Source organism: Scyliorhinus torazame, chromosome 14 (genome assembly GCF_047496885.1).
Source record: "Scyliorhinus torazame isolate Kashiwa2021f chromosome 14, sScyTor2.1, whole genome shotgun sequence".
In the NCBI taxonomy this organism is placed as follows: domain Eukaryota; kingdom Metazoa; phylum Chordata; class Chondrichthyes; order Carcharhiniformes; family Scyliorhinidae; genus Scyliorhinus; species Scyliorhinus torazame.
The window spans coordinates 82423785-82436359 of NC_092720.1; the positions used below are offsets into that span (position 1 = coordinate 82423785).

The window sequence follows — 12575 nt, forward strand, 5'->3', positions numbered from 1 at the left end:
TTCCCATTCTAGCCGATCAAAAGCCTTTTCCGCATTCATTGCGATCACCACCTCCACCTCCCTACCTTCCGGGGGCATCATGTTTAACAACTTTCTTACATTGGCCACCAACTGCCTACCCTTAACAAACCCCGTCTGGTCCTCCCCAATAACGTCCGGAACACAATCCTCAATCCTGGAGGACAAAATTTTGGCCAGCAGTTTGGCATCCACTTTCAACAGGGATATCGGCCTCTAGGACCCACATAGCCCCGGGTTCTTGTCCCGCTTAAGAATCAGCGAAATCGTGGCCTGTGACATCGTCGGGGGCAGCACCCCTCTTCCCCTTGCCTCATTGAACATCCTTATCAACAGCGGCCCCAATATCCCAGAGATCTTTTTATAAAACTCCACTGGGTACCCGTCCGGCCCCCGGGCTTTACCCGCCTGCATGGCCTTCAGACCCTCCACTATCTCTTCCAACCCGATCGGGGCCCCCAGCCCTTCTACCAGCTCCCCATCCACATATGGGAAATTCAGCACCCCCCCCCCCCCCCCCGCAAGAAGTGCCTCATCCCCTCCGGCCTACTGTAGAAATCCCTAAACGCCTTATTCACCCCTGCTGAATCTCCAACCAGGTTCCCATTTCCGCCATTTACTTTCCCTATCTCCCTGGCTGCCTCCCTCTTTCTAAGCTGCTGTGCAAGCATTCTGCTGGCCTCTCCATACTCATAGATCGCCCCCCTCGCCTTTCTCAGCTGCTCCACCGCCCTCCCTGTGGTTAACAAGCTGAACTCCGCCTGTAGCCTCCGCCGTTCCCTTAAAAGCCCTGCCTCTGGGGTTTCCGCATACCTCCTATCGACCTGTAGTATCTCATTAACCAGTCGGTCCGTCTCTGCCCTTTCTACCTTCTCCCTATGGGCCCTTATCAAGATCAGCTCCCATCTGCCCACCACCTTCAGTGCTTCCCAGACCATCACTGCTGAAAATTCCCCCGTGTCATTGACCTGCAGATAGTTCTGAATACATTTCCTCAGCCGCCCGCACACCTCATCGTCAGCCAAAAGTCCCACATCTAACCTCCAGTGCGGGCGCTGGTTACTGTCTTTACTAACCTGCAGGTCAACCCAGTGCTGAGCATGGTCTGAGATTGTGATCGGTGAGTTCAACGTGTCCACCACCCATGCCAGTAAGGTCCTGCTCAAAATGAAGAAATCGATCTGGGAGTACACTTTATGCTCGTGTGAGTAGAAGGAGAACTCCTTCACCCTCGGCTGCCCAAATCTCCATGGATCCCCCCCCCCCCCCATCTGCTCCATGAACCCTTTTAGTTCCTTTGCCATTACTGGCACCCTGCCCATTTTCAAGCTTGACCAGTCCAGGCCAGGGTCAATAACTGTTGAAGTCCCCTCCCATGACCAACCTGTGCGAGTTCAGGTCCAGTATCTTCCCCAGCATCCACTTTATAAACTCCACATCGTCCAAATCTGGTGCATACACATTTACTGATACCACCTGCACCCCCTCCAGCTTCCCACTGACCATAATGAACCGACCTCCCACATCCAAATCTATTCTACCCTCAAACACCACCCGCTTATTGATCAGGTTCGCGACCCCTCTAGTCTTTGAATCCAGTCCTGAGTGAAAGACCTGACTGACCCAGCCTTTCCTCAATCTAATCTGATCAGTTACTCTAAGGTGCGTCTCCTGCAACATTACCACGTCCACCTTCAGTCCCCTAAGATGCACGAACACACGTGCCCTCTTGACCGGCCCATTTAACCCTCGAACATTCCAGGTGATCAGCTTAGTTGGGGGGCTCATTGCAACCCCCCCCCCCCTCGCCGATCAGCCATCCCCTTTTTTGGGCCCGTCTCCAGCCCATGCTCCGTGCCTCCACTAGCCCGCCCCCAGGCAGCCTCCGCCCCCAACCTCCTCTTGTCCCTTAGCCCAAGTCCCTCCTTCATCAGCAGAACTTTTCCTCCCCCCTAGTAACAACACACTGTAACCCAACCCCTTTGATAAACCAAACATATGCACACCCCCCCACAGGGCTTCCATGAACTAGCCCGCCCAACTAGCTTGGTGGCCCCCATCCCTGGTGCCGGATAGTCTCCCACCTATTGTCCCCCCCCCCCCCCCCCCCTGCTCATACAGACATACTCCAACATCAAACAATCCCCACACAATTGCCCGATAGAAAAAACACCAAAATCTAAACAAGCACACCTCCATCCCCCAACAGTGCAAATGAAAACCTTAACTCACTCCGCTCTGCCACTGGTCCCAAATCAATACAGAAGGCATTACAAACACCTTATACAAAACAAAAAATGGAGAATCTTTTTTTTTAAAACAGGGAAACAAAAAGAAAAATAACATGAACGTTGCAGCAAAGTTCAAAAGTTCTCAGTCCACCACCAGTCCTTTCCTTTTCATGAGGTCCAGCACGTTCTCAGGCGACTCGAGATAAAAGTGCTGTTCCTCGTACGTGACCCAGAGATGGGCCGGATACAACAGTCCGAACTTCACCTTTTTCTTATAAAGGATCAACCTAATCTGGTTGAAGCCTGCTCTTCTCCTGGCCACCTCTGCACTCAGGCCTTGGTAGACCTGCAGGATACTATTGTCCCACTTACAGCTCCGTGACTGCTTGGCCCACTGTAGAATGCACTCCTTATCCAAGTACCTGTGGAATCTCACCACCATTGCCCTTTGGGGAGGGGGGGTCTCCCGTTTGCGGCTTCTTCGCGAGTGCTCTGTGAGCCCTGTCCACCTCCAAGGGTCTGGAGAATGCCCCATCCCCCAGCAGCATCTCAAACATATCTGCGATGTACGCCCCAGTGTCCGCTCCTTCGGACCCCTCCGGGAGCCCAACGATTCTCAAGTTCTGCCGGCGGGACCTATTCTCTAGGTCCTCCAGCTTCTCCAGGAGCTTCTTCTGCTGGTCTCTCAGCATTCCCACCTCCAACTCCACCACAGTTTGATGTTCCTCCTGCTCAGCCAGCGCCTTCTCCGCCTTCTGGATCGCCCAATCTTGGGCATCCAAACTAAACTCCAGCCGCTCAATCGACTCTCTTATCGGGTCGAAGCAGTCCCGTTTCTGCTTAGCAAAGCCTTCCTGAATAACTTGCATCAGCTACTCCGTTGACCGCTGGGTTGACAAACCAGAGGTCCGGTCCTCCGCCACGCTGTCTCTTGCTGCAGCTTCAGCCCAAGCCTTCTCTGTCTTTCCGTTTCTGCCTTTACGAGCACTTCTAGTCCTTCTCTCCATGCACCGATGTGGGAATTCAGTACAGAATTGCCTCTGTCTTCAGCTTTACAGTTCAAGTTCGGTAGAAAATCGGGGCAAAAGGTCCAAACGTCCGACCCGAGCGGGAGCCACCAAATGTGCGACCTGCTCCTTCATAGCCGCCACCGGAAGTCCCCGCTCATCTGACTTTCGAATATAGTATTGAATAAGTATTGATATGAAGTTTATAAATTAAGGAGTCTATTTCACGAAGGAAAGACCTTGGTTAGGATGAAATGCTTCTACATCGGAGTGATTTAGCTTTGTCAGACATTTTGTTGAGTATGATCTACTGGTAATACTATCAGCAAGCATTGAACAAACCATCCACCAAAATTAGATAGGGGACGGAATGTAACTCGATGGATATAGTGTGATAGTTTTCTGTACTACATAGCAGATTGATTAGATTGCATATCTGTAAATTGGAAGGTCAGATGTATACTGCTTCAATAAAGTGCCATACAAAAGGTTAATACACAATACAAAAGCTCATGGAGTTGAAAGTGACATATTAACATGTATAGAGGATTAGTGAATGGACAGGAAGCAGGGAATATGGATAAATGGGGAATTTTCAAGTTGGTAGACTATGACTAGATGAGTGGGGCAAGGATCAGTGCTGGGACTTGAACGAGTTACAATCTACATAATGTCTCATTCTAAGTTTGCTGACAATACAAAAATACAAAGCTAGGGTGGGAATGCAAGCTGCGAGCAGGACACAAAATGTCTGCAAAGAGATAAAAGATAGATCATTGTCGTGGCATAGGGGATTTCCACCTGCCAACTGGAGAGCCAGTGAGAGGCCTGTGTTGCCTCTTTGCGGGAGGGCCTACCAAACCACAAACCAATCAGGCAGTGGTGAGGCCAATAATGGGCCTTCTCCTGGAATCAGGTCGTCAGGGAGGTTGGAAGTTGTGCCTAGTATGAGCTGCCGGCCAATCAGAGAGCAGCAGCTGTTGTGCCGGTTTAGCTCAATTGGTTTCATGATGCAGAGCAAGGCCAGCAGCACAGGTTCAATTCCCGTACCGGCTGAGGTTATTCCTGAAGCCCCTGCCTTCTGAACCTTTCTCCTCACCTGAGGTGTGGTAATCCTCAGGTTAAACCTCCATCAGTCAGCTCTCCCACCTCAAAGGGGAAATCAGCCTATGGTCCTCTGGGACTATGGCGACTACCTTACCTTGATTTCTTTCTCCAGAAAATGCATTGACGACCTAATAGCATTGCTAAACAGGTCATGCTGTAGGGGGTAACATATTAGCCTGGATTGACTGGCTGGCAGAGAACAGAGTGTGTGTCACTAAATGGGCCTTTGTCTGATTGGTAGGATGTGACGAGTGGAGTCCCACAGGGGTCTGTGCTGGGGCCTCAACCTTTTACAATTTGCATCAATGATCTAGATGAGGGGAGCAAAGGCATGATAACTAAATGTGTTGATGACACTAAGATTGGGAGGAAAGTATGTTGTGAAGAAAATATAGGGAGCAAGATTTTCTGCGCAACCTGCCGCGTGTTTTTCGGCAGCGGCAGCCCGCCTGCGGGATCTTCTGGTCCTGCCATGGTCAACGGATTTCCCGTTGAATACACCCCTCCTCATCAGGAAATCTGAGGCGGGGTACGCCGTCGGTGAGACTGGAATATTCCATCGGCGCGAACAGCCGGTGAATTCCGCCTCTGGAATTTGCAAGTAGATATAAATAGACTGAGTGAATGGACAAAAATCTGGCAAATGGAGTATAATGTGGAAAAAAGTGAAATTGTTCACTTTGGTAGGAAAAATTAAAAGCAGAGCATTACTTAAATGGAGAATGACTCCAGAATTCCAGGTTGCAGAGGGATCCAAGTGTTCTCGTGCATGAGTTACAAAAAGTTAGTATGCATGTGCAACATATAATCAAGAAGGCGAATGAAATGCTATCCTTTATTAAGAGAGGAATGGAGCATAAAAGTAGGGATGTTATGCTTCGTTATACAGGGCATTGGTGAGACCACGGGTGGGATTCTCCAGTAATGGGGCTCTGTCTCCATGCCCGTGTAAAAACACACGCGAATCACTCTGGACTGACCTGGAGTCAGTCCAGGGTGATTCTGCGATTTGCAGGTGGCTAGAAGGGCCCCAGAGTGCTCCTCGCAGCTCCGACTGCCGATACGGGGCCCTGCACTTCCGGTCGGGGGTCCGCGTATGCGCACGGCGGCGGCCTGTGTCGGCCGCCCCGCGCGATATGGCCGACTCACACCGCAGACTGGCACCAAGAAGATAGCTCTCCCTCCCCCCCCCCCCCCTTCCAGATCGCACGCGCCCACCGTGATCGGTGGCTGCTGATCGATAGCCTAGCCATCCTGGAGGCCCGCCCCCAGTGAATGATCCCCCTGCCCCCCACCAGGGCGGCCGTGGACTGAGTCTCCAGCCGCCATGCCAAGTGCCCATCGGGTGGAACCATGAGAGAACCATGCCGGTGGGAACCGCCAGCTGCACGTGGAGAATCGCCACAGGGGCCTCTTGCAATGGCACTCAACTGGCGCCGCGTCGACCGCGCGCACCCGTTTGTCGGCGATTCTCCAGGGACTGGAGAATCGTGGGAGTGGCGTCGCATCTGGGGCAAAATTCTCCGGAAACGGCGCGATGTCCGCCGACTGGCGCCAAAAACGGCGTAAATCAGTCGGGCATCGCGCTGCCCCAAAGGTGCGGAATGCTCCGCATCTTGGGGGGGCTGAGCCCCAACCTTGAGGGACTAGGCCCACGCCGGACGTATTTCCGCCACGCCAGCTGGCGAAAAAGGCCTTTGGTGCCCCGCCAGCTGACGCGGAAATGACATCTCCGGGCGGCGCATGCGCGGGAGCGTTAGTGGCCGCTGATGGCATTCCCGCGCATGCGCAGTGGAGGGAGTCTCTTCCGCCTCCGCCATGGTGGAGACCGTGGCGAAGGTGGAAGGGAAAGTGTGCCCCCACGGCACAGGCCCGCCCACGGATCGGTGGGCCCCGATCGCGGACGGCCACTGTGGGGGCACCCCCCCCGGGCCAGATCGGCCCGCGCCCCCCCCCCCCCCCCCCCAGGACCCCGGAGCCCGCCCGCGCCGCCTTGTCCCGCCGGTAAGGTAGGTGGTTTCATCTACGCCGGCGGGACAGGCATTTCAGCGGCAGGACTTCAGCCTATTCGGGCCGGAGAATCGTTGGGGGGGGGGGGGGGGCGCCAACCGGCGCGGCGCGATTCCCGCCCCCGCCGAATATCCAGTGACGGAGAATTAGGCAACCGGCGGGGGCGGGATTCACGCCAGCCCCCGGCGATTCTCCGACCCGGCGGGGGGGTCGGAGAATCTCGCCCATGTTGCACTCATTGCAAATAGTGCAGTGGTATTTAAGTTGACTACATAGATCATGTTGCACTCTGAGGTGCTTCAGTGCACAGGTACGTTTTTCTCCATGCATTTCTGGTGAGGGCTTGAGCAACTGCTCTAGGATCCTGAGTAGTGCAAGTTTGGAGTTTCCACTCATAAACTACTAATTTAGTGTAGGTGCTTGAAAGGCACGTTTAAGGGGTGAAAACATAACAACAGCTTGGCATAGATCAGAGAGCAGCCATTTATCCCCCAATGTGACCCTCAAGCCCATTGTTAGTGCACTGTGGTCCACTTTCTAACACGGTGAGTTTTGGTCTATTGTCATTTGTATCATTAGGAAGTAGACCAATTGTATATCAGATAAACTCAGTTATATTGGTGTCATGTGTTAGATGTGTGGAAAAGAGTGGCACATTTGAAAATGTCCATGTTTGTTGATTTGCAGTTGAGGGATGATTGGCAGATTTACAAAAATATATCACTATGCTCTGTTTAGGCCAGGTATTGACATACAACAATCTGATTTATATACAGCACTCCTTCCCAATGTCAAGGTACCTTAGAATGCTTTTTAATAAAGAGGTAATGGATGTGGTGGACACCAAGGCGATTAGGAGTTAGTTAATTATTGCACAAAGGATCCAGAGCGCCTGAATGGGAGAGGTTTTGCCAGAAATTAGGAAGAAAGCTTTGAATGTTACCAAATCTAGTAAATGGATAGAAGTTGTGCACTCATGTCTATAGGGAAGGCATCCATATTGGGAAACCAAAGTTTTCAACGGTGTGTATATTGTTGTTTTTAGTGTTAATTTTAAGCATGACTGTTCCATGAGAGACATAAAGGGGGGGGGGCATATTCTGGGCACCCCCGCGGCATGTTTCTAGGTGGCAGTAGACGGCCCACTGTTGGCCAGTGGCGGGAACTCCTGTTCCGACGCAATCAATGGGATTTCCCATTGAATCCACCTCTCGCTGCCGGGAAATCTGCGGTGGGGGTTCGCTGTCGGCGGGACTGGAAGTTCCCGCTGGCGAGAACGGCCGGGAAATTCTCCCCAAGACTTTCACTTGCATTTCTCCTGAAAGCATCCTGGCAAATGGTTTTATATATGCACGGACATTCATGGTAGTATGTAATTTTACCATTTTTCAGGTTGATGAGAAGGAAGGGGAGGCTAACGAGCAGGAAGAGGCAGTAGCTGACGATGCAAACCAGGAAGGGGAGAAAGAGGACGAAAATTATGAAGAGGAGGAGGATGAAGAAGAACGAGATGTGCCTGCTGCAAAGACAAATCGACGGGCAGAAATGTGACATTTTTTAAACTAGACGTTTTATTATTTTTGTTTCATTGCCTAATTTGAGTTGCTCAACCTACAGTCTGTTATAGATACTTTCACGTAAATATATTTAATACAATATTTTTCCGGTTAACTTAAATTTGGACATATTTAAAGGTAATGTATTAAAACCCTTCAAAAACACCTGCTTTTGATTATATATAATTTATAATAATTTCATTGTGAAAGAATAAGCTACAGAAGGTTCACGGTAAGCCTTTTTACAATGTTAAAATGTCCGTTCATATTTGTTTGAGGTTTTTTTTTATACGTACATCATATGAAAGTAATTACTTTGATGCAAAATCAATTATAACTTGAGCAATTCTTGAATGTTTCAGAAATTCATCAAAACCTAATTTCTAAACAGGTGATATTTATCAACAATATGATTAGATGTTAATTTCTAAGCGTAACTGAACATGTATTAAGCACTGCTGTTGTGGACAGTGGGTAGGTCATGACTATGTGCGATAGTGTAAAATGAATGAGTGAGTCAGCAGCCATTTTACATCTGATTTTAATTCCCATTGACTGGAATTACCAATTTTATACTTTCGCACAAAGTCAAGATCTACTCCACAGTGATGCCAACTGTCATATCAAAGTTCCATTTATTTTCCGTTTCAGAACAAAATGTACTTCATAAAGAACTGTTCTTTATGTAGTGCAAGTAGTAATTTCTCCAGTATTACCATATCCAGTGCCATTATGTTATATTGAGTTCCGAAGATGAGTTATATTGGACTTGAAACATTAACTGTTTCTCTCTCCACAGATGCTGCCAGACTGGCTGAGTTTTTCCAGCACTTTATTTTTATTTCAGATCTCCAGCATCTGCAGTATTTTGCTTTCTTATCCCATTATGTTATTGAGTAATAAGTCTGTTCAAAGAATATTAAGATTGTTTTCTGTGTAACAGGGAGACTGTATACAGAAAGGATCCATTTGTGCTTCATGAATCACTGTTTCTATTTTTGTCCTTTTTTCTGAAGGAAACGTATATTGTATTTAAATCTGTTTTAAAACTTATTGCATTGAAACGACAATCAAACAAGTAAGAAAGCCCATAAAGAAATAAACAGGTAAACAATTGCCAGTTTGGTTACCCTATAAATGTCCTTAACTTTCTTCTTGTTCATGAGCAAGTAAATTGGTGCAATTTAAATGTAATCTTGCATTTGTGACCATATGGGAATGTGTAAGTTATGAGAATAAAAGGGTATATAAAGAACCATATAGCATCTACTCCATGAGATGTACCAATCTGCGCATATCATATGTGCTGATATTTTAATAATTGTACTTTAAAATTTAAAGCTTTAAAATGAAATACATAAGTCATCATTGCTCTTTTAATCTCAAGGTGACAAACATTTCTATAAAGATTAGTTTTTTCTAAAGGGTTTTTAATCAACATTGTATGGTCCATATGAGTCAACTAATATTTGCATAACTTGAAGCAAAGGAATGTTGATTTTCAATATCAAATTTGTAAGTACAACTGAATAGTTACATAGTGCACAGTATAACAACACTGAAAAAGGGTAGTCCAGCCAACATAATAACATGTTTATGCTCACATGAGCCTCCTCGCATCTTCATTCAACCCATCAACAAGTTTTTCCATTGCATGTTTATCCAATTCACCCTTAAATGCATCTATGCAATTCACCTCAACTAAATCATGTGGTAGCAGGTTCCACATTCTAATCTCTCTCTTGGTAAAGATCCCAGCCTGTTCAATCTTTTCTGATTGGTGGTATAAACTCTCAGTTCTGGTGGTAATCTAATAATTCATCTTTGTAGCTGCTCCAGTGCCTCAAGTTTATTTTCATAATATTGAGTCATGAACTGTTCACACTAATCCATGTGGTCTAACCAAGGTTGTATACAAGTTTAACATAACGTCTGTGCTTTTCGATTCTATTCTGCTAGAAATGAACTCCAGCTCTTTGTTTATTTTTTATGGCCTTGCTAATCTTCATTACTACGAAGTGATTTTTGTAACTGCACCCCCAAATCACTCTGCTCCTCTACCACATTTAGGCACTTATTTTCCAAAGAGCATATAGCTTCATTAATCTCCCTAGCAAAATATAACACCTCATATTTAGCTATATTGAAGTTCATTTGCCAATGGCATTCTTCAAATTACCCGTCTCCCTGTATTTTGCTGCAGTCCTCCTTTGAATTATGTCTTGCACCAATTTTTAAATGGGGCCTCCAGTTCCCAAGTTCAAAGCACCCTTTCCAAATGTTGACGATTAGTGGTCCCAGCACCAATCCTCGTGAAGTGCCACTTTCCACATTTTGCCAGCCTCATCAACTACATTTAACCCCTGTGTTTTTTTATCACCAGCTTGCTATCCATTCTGGTACTTGCCTTCTGACTTGCCTTCATCAGCAAGTCAGAAGGCAATGGTATCTTATTGAAGGGCCTTTTGGAAACCCATTCATATTCCACTTACTGTATAACTCCACCTACTCTTTCTGCTACTATTCCAAAGAATTTAATCAGGTTGGCCCGACATAGCCATTCCGTTGGAAATCCAGGCTGACTACCCTTATTATATTTTAATTGTTTAGATGTTTTTCTGCTCCATTTTCAAGTAAGTATTCGATTATCTTTCCTACCACTGACGTTAAGCTAATATATTTCCTTTGACTTGTTCTATCTCCCTTTTTTAAACAAACACTGTTTAAGTCCAATCGATTTTGAAGTAAAATGATATTGACATGTATGATAACCATTTTGCTTGGAATAGTAAAGAGAACATTGTTTTTGAGATGTTAATTTACTTTAAAGGCACAATAGGACAGCTATTGTTCTGTTGTAACATGCAGGAATTGAACATTTCTGTATGGTATTCACATTTGGGTTGATTGGCTATGTTATTTTTACATTGCCTGAACACATTTTAAATAATAGCTGTAGAACTAGCTTGATACTCTGTCCATTCATAAATAACCTGGATATTTTAGAATGTAATCAAAGTGTATAATGTGATACAAGAGACAAGGTGAAAACATTTCTAACCAAATACAAGCATAGATGCCCATTCATACGTTGCTTTTTATGTTTTGCTTTTGATGGGGAAGGGGTGGTTACGGAAACTGCTTTTCAGGATAGATTTTTGCCAGAATTTGTTGTCAGCAATATTCATGTAGCCAGATACATGTGAGAGCTCCTGTTTACTGAACTTTATTTCAGTGTAAAGTGTATATTATGTAAATACTAATGCTGATCAACAAAGATTAAAGACTATACAGTAAAATACTATGATTTCTAAAGAAAATTGAGTGATAATGTAAAATTATTTGCCATCATTAAACTGTGAGATTGTCCAATGCTTTGTGTTATGTGCTTTTTTGTTAATGAAATATAATCTCTTGAATTATTTTTCTTTCTGCGGTACATTTTCTGACTATTTTAGACAAATGCATCTGCGCAACAGTATTTTGGAAGATGATTAGATAAAAAACTGGTCCTTTTTGATATTGATGACATCCACTCATCATTGAACACACAATTTATTCGTCAGAGTTATATCTTTCAGAATTTAATTGCAGTTGTGGCTGCCAAGAGTTTGAACTGTGCACGCGATTTAAGGGCCGCCTTGCTGTTAAGCGAGTGAGCGACAAGGCCGTTAAATCGTGGGAGAGGCCAAAATCGTTGGGAGCCGATCTGTTTTCGATCTAACCAGCCCGCTCCTGTTGCCGAAATCAGGATCGCACCGCAGCGAGACAAGAAACCAGTAATCACCAATGAAGCTTAATCTCCGTACAATTAACAAGAGCAACCCCCTATCTAACAGATCCCTGTGATGTAACAGCCTCCCCACTAAGTGGTTATGCGGGCGCCGATTAATACTCCTGAGCACCTGACTAATGACGCCAGTTCGGAGGACGGTGACCAATGCAGAGACCAACACAGTGAGGCCCATGAGGCCACCCGGTCTGTAATCGAGCGGTGCATTGGACTGCTCAAAATGCCGTTCCGATGCCTCGACCGCTCTGGTGGTGCCCTGCAGTACAGCCCCCTCCACAACCTGGCACAGCAGCGGGCGACATGGTGGAGGGGAGGGAATTTTCTTTTTAATTTGTTCATGGGATGTGGGCATCATATGCTATGCCAGCATTTATTTCCCATTCCTAATTCCCCTTTTGAGAGTCAGTTGGGAGTCAACCACATTGCTGTGGGTCTGGAATCACATGTAGCCAGGGTAAGGCCGATAGATTTCCTTCCCTACAGGATATTAGTAGACCAGATGGGTTTTTACAACAATCGACAATGGTTTCATGATCATCATTAGACCTTTAACTCCAAATTTTTTTGATGAATTCAAGTTTCACCATCTGCAGTGGCGGGATTTGAACCTGGGTCCCCAGACGATTACCCCGGGTCTCTGGTTTGCTAGTCCAGTGACAATACCACTACGCCATCGCCTCCCCTATGTAGCCACCTCTGAGCAGGATGAGGAGGGCACCGGACCAGGTCAGGCTGGAGGATGAGCCTGGGGAGGACCCTCAGGACCAGATGGAGGATGGGGGACAGGTGGGAGCGGCGAGGGTCCGGCAAGCTCGCAGGGATAGGAAGGCCCTCAACCTTGCCTGCTTAACAT

At 46.8% G+C, this 12575-nt stretch overlaps 1 protein-coding gene across 3 annotated transcripts in view; it reads left to right on the plus strand.

Annotated features, from left to right (window-relative positions):
- Positions 1 to 11301, plus strand: part of golim4a (golgi integral membrane protein 4a) — a 215393-nt gene extending 204092 nt beyond the window's left edge. For all 3 annotated transcript variants that reach the window (XM_072474426.1, XM_072474429.1, XM_072474428.1), the window contains one exon: positions 7766 to 11301. In XM_072474426.1, the coding sequence (XP_072330527.1) occupies positions 7766 to 7924 (159 nt within the window). In that variant the 3' untranslated portion in view covers positions 7925 to 11301. The remainder of the gene's footprint in view (positions 1 to 7765) is intronic.
- The last annotated feature ends 1274 nt before the right edge of the window (positions 11302 to 12575 follow it).